At 28.2% G+C, this 12,382-nt stretch overlaps 1 protein-coding gene across 1 annotated transcript in view; it reads left to right on the forward strand.

Annotated features, from left to right (window-relative positions):
• LOC117179352 (egl nine homolog 1) overlaps positions 1-12,382 on the forward strand; it is a 28,023-nt gene that overhangs the window by 11,406 nt on the left and 4,235 nt on the right. The window contains exons 3-4 of the mRNA XM_033371046.1: positions 7,899-8,018; positions 8,287-8,497. Coding sequence (XP_033226937.1) covers positions 7,899-8,018; positions 8,287-8,497 — 331 coding nt within the window. The remainder of the gene's footprint in view (positions 1-7,898; positions 8,019-8,286; positions 8,498-12,382) is intronic.

The raw sequence follows: 12,382 nt of genomic DNA on the forward strand, positions 1-12,382 counted from the left end.
TGATCTTGGGTATGAATTATGAATTCTCAAGGGAAATTTAATAGTTAAATAATAGAATAATAAATAAACCGAAAGTAACACTTTACCAAATTTGATTTTTTTTTAATGTACGATATTTTCCATAACAAGCGCAACAAACACGAGTTTTAACCCGCTCAAGAGGCAACGAAGGTCGAACTTTCGATGCACGTGTTATGAAAAACCTGTTTAGGTTTCTTAGGTTCGAAAGGCGAATAACGGCAGCTTATGGGATTTTTATCAAAATTTTTAAATATACTATTTAGACTATTTAGAGGTGGCCCATAGTCTATTCAGTTCTTACGAAAATAAGGACTTTTTGGGAAACTTGAAAATCAAGGAAAGAGAATTTTGTTGGTCAAGGAAAGTCAGGGATTTAGAAAAAATTGCAAAATTCAGGACATTTCTGCAAGAAGAAGAAAACATCACTTTTTCCTATAAAAAACTCTATTTCTAAACTTTCTTGAATTCTTTTGAAATATTTTAAGGTATTTAAAAGACTGTAGGGTATATTTTTTTAATTCCAAGGAATTTTCAAGAGCTTCAAAAAGCTTCAAGGGAATTTAGAAGATATTAAAGGATTTGAAACATTTGAGGGTATTTTAAAAGACTCGAAGGAATTTTTCATAAATTTCAATAATTTAAAAGTATTCCACACAAGGATATTTAAAATAGTTTCAAGGAATTTAAAACATTTTACGGTTATTTAAAAAAAAATTTACAAATTTTCCAGAGCTTTAAGAAGTTTCAAGGAATTCCAAAGCATTACAAATATTTTAAGGTTTCTTTCAAATTCCGAGGGAAGTTTTAAGAGCTTTGAAAAGCTTCAAAAGATTTAAAAGAGTTTGATATATTTTACGAAATTTAAAAAAAATTCGAAGCAATTTTTAATTGATTTCAATCATTTAAAAGGTTTGAAATATTTTAGGGCATTTTTAAACATTCCGAGACATTTTCAAGAGATTTACAAAATTTTGGGAGATGTTAAGGAATTAAAACAATGACATTCGGTCATAAAGAATTTAATATAATTTCCGAAAATTTGGTGCGATTTTACAGGATCTATAAGGTTTTAAAATATTCCACGGGATTTTATAAGGTTTTCGACGATTTCAATGATTCTGAGGAATTTTAAAAGCACTCAAGGATATTTTAACAAATATTCGATGATTTCAGGAAGTATCATCAGATTTCGTAAAATTGCAGGGGAGTTTATTTTTTGTTTTGAAAAATGTATTCGCAAGAGGTGAGCGATTTCTTAAGGTTTCAAAGATTTAAAGAGATATTAAAATGTTTTATGAAATTAATTTGAATTTATTTTGAACTCACACTACATTCTCATAAATTTACCATGAGCTCTTAAAATATATTTTAATTCTCTTTAATTTTTTTAATTTACGGGGATTCTTCTCAGTTCACTTTATTATACTTAATTAAATGGATTTTTTTTAATCAACCTTGAATTCTTAGGCACTTCATAATATATTTTTTAATGCCGTTTAATTTCTATTAATGTAATCGGATTCTGCTCATTTTCCTAAAGTCCTTCTAAGTTCACACAAATTTTGATGAAATCGATGGAATTTCGTTCAATTAATTTGAATTCTTTTGCATTTAATTTGAAATGCTTTGACGTCTTATGAATTTATCGAGGAATCTGTTAAAATTCACCTGAAATTCTTAAAAGTTTCATCAAATTCTTTTAAATTCAAAAGCACATTAGTCACATTATTCATACACAGTAGTTACTTTTAGCCATTTTTTGGGATTAGAAATTAGTCACTTTTGGTTACTTTTCAATTTTTGTACCGATTCTCATAAATTCATACCTGTTCAGTCAGGCTAGGCGGGAACGCTGACCAATCCTGTTAAAAAGTTACGTCGCAGAGAACAGAGCTGTGCTTGTACTTTTACGATTTTCTCTTCAATTACAGAAATTCTAGCTTTTTCAAAGACAAAACCCTACATGATGGGCCACCCCTAAATATTGTTTAAAAAAATTCAAAAAATCTGCCTTCTACAATTTCATAAACTACCTATACCGTTATTTGCTCTTCGAGCCGAAGAGAAACCTCACCCTATAGTGTGTGTTGGCCCTATAGTTTTATAATCACCCTATAGTGTGACCATAAAATGTGACTCACTGTGCTCCTCAAGCATCGATAGGTTCGATTAAAATGGATCCAAAAACTGTTTGGATACATTTTTCGATAACTATTAATAGTTGTCAAAACCACTTCTCAAAATACCTCAACATTACGTTTTGCAACCACTGATTATTCTTTTGCGACGTATTTTGCATATTGTAGAGAACATATTTCGGAGAAATTAAGAACACTGGAAAGTATATGCAAACTTGGTACACTCAAATTCCGATATATGAACCTCCGGTTTACGGTATTTCTAGAACTGATAGCCTTGGAATTGTGTAGCGGTGGGAGCGCAGAGGTCGCATTCTCCGCGCGTTAGTTGCATAAGGTTACGTCATCGGTCCATATTTAACAGAAATGATTCACGCACCTCTGCCTGGTTACGTCTGGATTCCTCCGATTTAGGATCAAGGCCAATGCAAGCTATTCCCGAAATCCTTCTTATATCGAGAGCTGAGTGTATTTTAGAATTTGAATTCCATGATGATGTAGTCGTGAAAAAAGAAAGGCCGGTTTGGACAGATGCTCAAGAAGTCATTGAAGCTTTAATAAAAGAAAGAAATACTATTGGAAATACCTTTATTGAAGTTATGGCTGATGGTGGCCGAGGCCTTTTCAAAATATCTATGTGCATATTTCTTAAAGGCTATTTATCTGCATTAGATAAATGCAATGGTATTAACTTAAATGTACTAGAAGACTTTTATCTACCAACTCAGACAAGAATATTATAGTCTGAGGGTGGAAATATTGGATTTTAAACTTTTACTCGTGATTAATTGACAGCAAACTGTCACATAAATGTACCCCGTTCCCCACTGTTTTTCTAGACTAGCGGCCATGGGAAATCGTGTTGAATTATCCAATAAGGTTAAATGATGCAATGCAGCTCATAGTAGTAATTTAACTAGTGATGACCAGGATATATAATTCAAAAGGTACAGAGACGTAAAGCGAAATTACGAGAAAGTGTTTTGCACATAAAAAAATAAGAAGTATGCTAAGCAATATTACAGCACAATAAATTCTCCACTTTTCAATGAAGACGATGACATTTACGTCCTTCAAACATGCGTCATTCCTGAATTGCACATTTAATAAGGATTTGTGAAGCATTTATTCTCGGGTGGTATATGTCCCCTTGTGTTAAAGAAAAGGAATAAATATGGCCAAAAATGTTGAGTTATCCCGAAAAATTGTCGAGGAGAATTTTTTTTAGGGAAACGCGTGTCGATAACTTTGAAAGGAATCGGATAAACTTATAGATCCAGAAATTTATAAAGACATTGGGATTCTGCGTTTAATACCTTTTGTGACTGCTTTCAAGGCCATCGACAAAGTGGTTAACTACTCTTTTTTCCCAGAAAAGTTCGTGAAGACATAGATTCTCATTTGACTAAATTACGTAATGCTTTTAATAGTCTGGAAATTTCGGTGACATCAAACATTCATGTCCTCTTCACACATCTAAAGGATTTTCTACAAGTTTTAGACAAACATGGACTAGGATTATGGTCAGAGCAAGCAGGAGAGTAAATTCACCGTGGGTTTTTGAAATTATGGGAACTTTATCAAATAAACGACGTTCTTAAAGACTCTTCATATCCATTCATGCTCAAGCAGGCAGTGGTAGAATTCTCATCGCCACATATTTACAAGATAAAGATATAAGGGATATAAAATGAAAAAACAATTTCAACCTTTTTTTATGGGAAAAAACAGAAAAAAAATTAAAAGGGTGGAAAGTAAATAAATGGGGCCATTTTACTGCTACGTTCACGTCATTGGTGCTGGCTTGCTTGAGGAACATTGTGTCGAAGAGATGATAAAAAAAAATGTTGAGTCTTCAACAACAGCAAAAAATGAATTTTTAAGAAAGTCGTTCATCTATTTGCTAAGTATGAATTTTCAAGCAAATGTTTTAAAAAAATTTACGTGATTTAGGTTTAAAGAGAACCAGTTGCATATTTAACCAAAAAAAATGTATTTCTGCCAAAAGATGAATTTTCAAACCAAAAAGACGATTATTGAACAAAATAATTAAATTTTCAAGTCAAAAATGTGAATTTTATACAAAATAGTCGAATTTTTTAACAGAAGATATGAACTTTTAACAAAAATGTTCATTTGCAACTAACTAGTTGAATTTTCAAAAGAATAGTAAAAGAATTTTCTACCAAAAAGATTAATTTTCTACCAATAAGGACATATTCTCCAAAAAAGTTACATTTTCGACGATAGAGATAAATTTTCATTTTATCTGACGAATTTTTCACTGAAATAGTGAAATTTTCAGTAACAAAAAAGTTAATTTTCATTGTAATAAAATGTATATGCTACCAAGTAGTTTGATTTTCAACGAAATAGTTCGGTTTTCACTCAAAGAGATGAAATTTGAACTTATATGATGAATCTTTTAACTGGAATAATTAAAATGATTAAATCTATATTTGGCTAAAGTTTCCTAATACTTAGATTGCTTTTATTTTAAATATTGATATTTTCAGAAGGTCAAATATGGATCTTATGACCTCAAAAACTTTTTATTTTTACGATGCATGATTTCACAAAATAATATTTTTTCGGCAATTAATCGAGACATTTTCAACGGTACAAAATACTGTCTCTATTTACGAGAAAAGATGTGTTTTGCATGCCATAATTTCTATTTCGATACTGATATGATATCGCTGACTAAGGGAAGTTTCTAAAAACTATCTTATCCTATGAGTAATTTCAATTGACATGTAAATAAAAATATACATACGAATTACGTAACATAACGTTTGGGTGCTATTATTGTTTTGAAAAATTAAACATTGTGGATAGAAAGTGTGGGAAACTAAATTGCTCATAAGGGAATCTTAGATTTTTAATAGATAAAGTGGTAAAGTGATAAGCATTAAGACTTTCAAGATAAAGTGATTGACTGATTCTTCTCATTTCTTGGCATACGTGACGATTGTCACGGTGAAATGAATGGACACAAAATATCTTACTATAGAAAATTACGTTGGGTGACGTTATGTAATTCGAGAAAACGAGGTTACTCAAGTTCGAAGTCAAGAATAAGATTATAATCATCATCAGTCATATTACAAATGAATGATCAAAATAAAAACTGATAAACAAATAAATAATGGAAAATAAATTGCTGAGAAAATATAAAAACTGTTGTTATTTTAATTATTCAAAAGATGATGTTCCCAGTAATCGTGACGGTTTCACTTATGATACAACTTTGTTATGATTTGTTGAATATGAATGGATATGAATGAGTATGCTAAAAGTAGCATTTAATAATAAAGTTCATTTATTTTCATCATTTTAGAGTATCAAGTGCACTTTCAATTATTTCAAATCAGATAAAAAGCAAGAAAATTGGCGTGGCGCTACAAAAAAAAGGTTTAAAATTATCCGTATTCGAACCCTTTGCGACTAATAGTATACGAGATGTTAATTTGTTAATTAAGGGTAGCGTGTTGTAAAAATAAATCTTCCTTTTAATTAATTTTCACTGTGACAAAAAGTATCCCGATCAGATTTTACCTTTTATAACCTTAAGGCGGAAGCTTAAAAGTATTCAAATCCATTTTTTTCTGAAATTTTAAATTCAAGAATGACGGAGAAGTGCGAAACATTTTTGATACATAGCAATAACATTTTTTAAAGAAAAATTCGGCAAAAAACCACTGCCAGGCTCAGATCGATCATAAGGCTTAAAAAAGTATCAGATACGGAATGATTGGAACCATAACTATATTTGTTTAGGAATTTAGATAACATAATTCTAATTGACTTTTAAATATTATTTGCATAATAACTTAAACGTTAAAGTTAAAACCGTTTTTTTAACAATCGTTATCCATCTTGAAACAATCTGAATATGGGTTTAAAAATTATTTTTTTAAACTTGTCAACTTGAGTTATATTTTTGAATGAGAGAGGTTCATAATTTGTATTAATTTTAAACTTTAGGAACATTTATTTTTCAGGATAATAGGGGAATACTTTTAAAGAAAATGAATATAGATACAATATTGACATTAAAACATGAAAAACTGAATTCTCAATCGAGTAGTAGTTGAATTAGAAAAAAAATTGTAACCAAATATTTGTAGAATTGTTAACTATGTAATTAAATTTTTAAGCCAAATAGTGAAATAATAAAAAAATATTTTTCAACCAAATAGTTCAAGTTTCAGGCCAAAAAGACGAATTTTTTTAGAAGACAGTTGAATTATCAGCCTGAACAAGTTGAATTTCAAATAAATAGATCGTTTTCAACCAAAAAAAATTAATTTTTTACCATAAAAGAGGAATTTTTAATTCAAAATGATGAATTTCCTATTCAAAAAAGCGAATGTTAAACAGAACATTCCAATTTTTGGTTAAAAAAAACATAAATTTGTAAAATAAATAAATTAAGTATTCACCAAATAGTCGAATTTTTACCAAAAAGAATGAACTTTCAACCAAAAAATGTTTTCTTGAAAACGAAAGAAAAGAGAGAAATCCTTTAAAAAGGGGGAAAACAGAAATGAGTGAAAGTGTGAATACTGTAATTGAATTTAAAATTAATCAATTTTAAACGTTTTCGACTAATAAAATGCCTTCACGGTTAAGGCTTGCAATTAAAAAAAAACTTAAACTTTGAATACGGGTTCTCGAAATTAAAAATTGTTTACCACTTCAAATTTCCAACTTTCAAGTAGAAATGTTATTTTCAAAAATATAGATGAATTTTGAACCAGAAAGATTAATTTTCTACTAAAAAGACGATTTTTCAAGAAAGTACATTGATTTTAAATCAAACATTTGAATTTTTAACTGTCAAAGTTAATTTTTCAAATAAATATATGAATTTTTAACTAAAAAATGCCAATTTTCAACCAATAATGGAATAGCTCAGTTTTAAATTAAACAATTATTTTCTCACAACAAAAAACAGATTTATTTTTAAAACAAATTTAATTTAACTTTTAACCAAGCAGTCTTATTTAAAAAAAAAAGATAAATTTTCAACTAAAATGATGAATTTTCAATCCAAAAATGAATGTTCTACTACAAAGACGTTTTTAGTAATAAATACATGAATTTTTAACGAAAGATTTGCATTATCAAATACTAAAAGGTAAATTGAAGCTTTAGAAGATGAATTTTTAATCAGGAAGAAGAATTTTATAGAAAATACATCAATTTTAAATTAAAAAGATAAATTGGCACCCAGAAATTGAATAGCTAAATTTTCAGTTAAAAATTAATGATTAACCAAAGAGCTGAATTTTCAACTAAAAGGAAGTAATTTTCAATTAGAATAGTTGCATTTCCAACAAAAAGATTAATTTTCATTTCAGAACATTAATTTCGACCAAAAACGCAAAATTTTTAACTAAAAAAGATTCATTTTTAACCAAATATTTCAATAGTTATATTGCTAGTAAAAAAATTAATTTCCCTCAAAAAACAAATTCTCAAAAAAAGTAATTTAAAATGCAACAAGAAATTTTCAATTTTCTCCCAAAAAAACGAATTTTCATTAAAATAAAGCTACTTTTAAAAATTAACAATCTTTGTTATTCAATTTATTATTTAAATTTAAAAAAATGAAGCACGCTCTCGAAAAAATGGCCTGAAAATTCCAGGTTTTCCAAGTAGGGTAGTCACCCTGTTTCATTCTTGGGAAAATCACAAAATCTGAACCCTATACTACTAATATTTATTTTTCAGGCGATGGTGGCTTGTTATCCTGGTCACGGTACACATTACGTTAAACATGTAGATAATCCAAATGGTGACGGAAGGTGTATCACAGCTATATATTACCTCAACAGACATTGGGACGTTAGAGTGAGTAAATTCCTATTGTTATCGTTATTACTCACAATATTCAATCAGGGTTGCTTCAGAAGTCCCCTTTCAAATTTTTTCAAAATTTCATCACATTTCCAGGGTTTCCGTGTCTTTGTAGCAACTCTGTCAAACAATATTTAGGGTGACCGCTCAAGGCTGATAAAAAAATAACCAATTTCTCAGTCCAGTGATCACACTGATTTTCTCAAAAATCGAAATTTTAATTCATCTCAAATAAATGTAATAAATATAATGATTGGTTTAGAAAAACGGTGGTTTGCTGAGGATATTTCCCACATGTTGGAAGGAGTCAGTCGCGAACATCGAACCATATTTTGATAGAATTCTGTTCTTTTGGTCTGACAAAAGAAATCCACATGAGGTTCAACCGGCGTACGAAACAAGATACGCTATTACATTATGGTACTTTGATGCAGAAGAGAGGAAAAGGGCTCTTCAAACATATAAGAGGCAACGTGAGTATAAATAAAGTTGTACTTCACTTTCAACACATTTGGAAAGAAAACCAAATTCAGGCTTCGAAGTGCCACACTTTTTTACTCTTATGATATTTTTTTTAGGCAAGGATTTATGTTTATGTCGTTTATGTCCTTTAAGGCCTCTAAAAATATGTTTAAAAATTGACATCCACGTGAATATAAATACTATGGACAAAGAAAAAAAGTTCCCGGTACATTTTTAAATTAAATGCAGTTTTAAGCTGCCAAATTCAAAATTGTAAACTTATAAATTATAGAGTTGAAAGATATAGATTCAGCTCAAAAAATTATAAATCCAAGTTATCATTTTCAATGTTCTAAATTGAAGAATCAAAAAATGAATTTAATCATTTTCAAAACAAAATCATTTTAAGCTAGAAAAATTAAGAATTAAAGTATTACATTTTTTAAAGCAAACACTTGTCAAATTTAAAATTAAATTATTTTTACTTTAAGTAGTTTAAAAAACCTTTAAGTGTTTCAAAATTTTATTTAAAAGTCCTGAAACATATACATGTTGTTTTAAATTTTTTATTATTTTAAAATTTATTGTGCAACTTCTAGACATCTTTTAAAATGAGTCGAATTTTTCCTAAAATGTGTCCTAATAATTTTTTAGAAATCATGCCTAATAAAAAAAAAAGGTTTGATTTTCCAAGGTAATTTTTGATAAATTTGTAATTCTTTTAAAATGTTTTTAAATATTCTCTTAAAATTAATTTTTCAAAATGAAAAAATCATTTTCAATTTACCCAGGAAATGTTTTTTATTCATCTGAAGCCTTTCAAAATTCTTAAAAAGTTCCTAGATTTTTTGTTCGAAATCTGCAAAAATCTATATTTGGTTTTAAATTAGCCTGTGGACTATTTGCACCGAAATTTTAGTATGAACACGATTTTCTCAGTTTAAATTATTTGAAATAATTTATTTTGAATTTTTCAAAAGTTTCAATGTCTCTTAAGTTTACTCTAACTTTTTCTAAGAATAACAGGTGTTCAATTGATATTTTTACATAAAAATTCAACAATTCGAATTACACATTTTTTTTTTAATTTAACAATTAAAATTGCAACGTTCAAAGTTTAGTTTTTTTTTGTTTAATTTTGAATATTTTATGTATAATTACTGATATTAAATGATCCGTCAGATATTTCTAAATATTAAGTAATTGTTCTTTTTCTGAATTAAAAAATTTAAAATTTAATGGTTTAAAAATGGAATATCTTAGACTGGAATAATATTTGAAATTTAATAAAAGCCATTAATTATGAATATCTTATTTTCAAGTAATTTAAAAATTGAAAATAGTTGCAAAAGTGTCAATCGGGCGTTTACATTTGTTTAACTAATAAGATTTTTCAATTAAAACTGTTTAACTTTTGACGTTAAATTCTGGAAATTCTAAAATTGTGAACTCATTCCGAATCGTCTAGTAAAGTCAATAAAATTATTATTCACTTTTTAAATCTTGAAAGGCAATTCTATTAAAAAAATCATTAATTAATTTATATTCACAATTGATCAACTCAATTGTTTAAGTCTTTAAAACTACATTTTAAAAGCCTTTAAATTGAAGTGTACGTTAAACAATTAACAATCTAAAATTGAAAATTTTTAAAGTGAAACATTTTCGTATTACGTATTCTAAACTGAATGGTATCATAATTGAAAAAGATAAAAATTTAACTAATTATTTTTAAAAAACGGTTGAAATAAAAGTTGCATCGATTTTTTTTCTTCTAAAAATTTGTCAAATTATCAATCAAAAAAAATTTCACTATAATCTTCACATATAAAGAATCATATGAAAAATATTTTGAAACACTTTTACATAAATCGACTATTCTAAACACTTTTCTGGTAAATGTATGAAAAATAACTATATTCATAATATGCAAAGTAAAATATGGTATTCGACCCGTTGTGACTAGGCTTTAGAATTAAAAAACAATTTATTTTCTGACAAAAACGTTAATTTTGTATAATGAACTGTACAAAATCCTTTTTATCATATTTGCATTATGTAGTTAAGTGTATAAACTTTAAATTTACATTATTTAACGTCCGAAATTACGTAAAATTTAGGCATGGTAATGCTTTGAAAATATATTGAAATTATTGTGTTTTTTTTTCTGTCATCTCAAATTATAGCGGAAATCAACACGAACTCATAGACCTATATTCAAAATTACTTATCTTTATGCATCGATTAATTTATTTGTTTGGGGAGCACTAAATACATACCGATTTGTCTGAAGTTCATACAGTAATCTTTTTTCATCGTTTCGAAAAAATATAAAGACACTATTTTCTCGCAATTGTCCGCTAACGGCACTATTATATTTAGAAATTCTTTGCTAATTGTTTAAAATAATATGTCTGCTACTCAACGAATTACATCCTACTGAAAAATTGTCCTAGCGGTTGATTAGGGACCGCGCATAAATCACGTAATGTTTTTTTCTGAGTTTTAACATTCCCTATATTAAATAATTTGTTCCGGCTAAGTTTTTTTCGTGAATTTATTGACGTCATCCAAAAATATCTTTAAATGATTTGGGGAGGAGGGAGGCTCTTATTAATGAATTATCAACAAAAAATATAATAGTTGATATTTTAACCAAGAAAGGATGTTTATTTTTAATAAAAAACAGTTGAATTTAATCAAAAAGGGAGGAATTTCGATAGTTGAATCTTCAACCAAAGGAGATTAATTTTCAACCAAACAGCTGTATTTTTGACTAAAAAGATGAGCTTTCTACAAAACAGTTACATTTTCAACTAAATAGTTTGAAGAATGGGTGTGATGTTAGTACAAACTTTATTTAATAATTTTTCAGTTTACATTTTTTTTCGTTTAATTTTTTTTTAATGAATAGTTGGATTTTTAACCTAAAAAGGATAAATTAAATAAAGGAGTAGTTAAATTTTCAAATAAGAGAATGAATTTTCAATCAAATAAACGAATTTTTCTACAAAATTGTTTAATTTTGTACGAAATATGTAGTTGAGTTCTCTGCCAAATTGTTGAATTTTTAGACAAAAAAGATGACTCTTCTATAAAACAGTTAACTTTTCAACCCATTAACCCTTAAACGGCCAAAACACCACTACTGGGACACTGCTTTTCAATGGCCAATAACTAAGACTATTCGACACTAGAAAAAATTGAGACACATATATTTTTATTGCTTAAGATCTCCTCTTTCCGACGGTGCCAATGAAATTCTTCAAAAAATTTATTTATTATCCCAAAATGCAGTTTAAATGAAAAGAAACGTGATTTTTCGTGCCTATTTTTATTTTGTGAACCATTTTCCAAAGCTTTTCGAGTCTGTAATTAACCTGGAATCTCACTAACCGGTGGAATAAATGTCTAAACTTTGAGAATCCATGGTTCAAAGATCGATTTTTCGTTTTAGTATTTTCAAAATGGCGTCTTAATGGCAAAATTTTTGTGAAAACATTCATGAATTTTTTTACAATAAACGATGCGCTTTTCGGAAAAATCATCAAGAATAAAAAGTTCTTGTAATCAGCCACGAAATACGCCTGAATTTTTTCGAAGCGTTTTGAGCAAAATTTTGGATTTTGCATATGAACAATTTTTGCAAAATTCAACATTTTGCTCAAAACGCTCCGGAAAAATTCAGGCGTATTCCTCAGCTGATTACAAGAACTTTTTATTCTTCATAAATTTTCCGAAAAGCGCATAGTTTTTCAATAAAAAATTTCCAACGACTCCGTAACCTTTATTGTACTCTGACATCAAACCACACCTTCACCACATTGTCATCCTGGGAATTTTCGAGTACACCCAGCAAAAAAAAATGCCAAAGCGTAAAGCCTCAAAAATTGCAA

Source organism: Belonocnema kinseyi, chromosome 9, assembly GCF_010883055.1.
Source record: "Belonocnema kinseyi isolate 2016_QV_RU_SX_M_011 chromosome 9, B_treatae_v1, whole genome shotgun sequence".
Taxonomy (NCBI): domain Eukaryota; kingdom Metazoa; phylum Arthropoda; class Insecta; order Hymenoptera; family Cynipidae; genus Belonocnema; species Belonocnema kinseyi.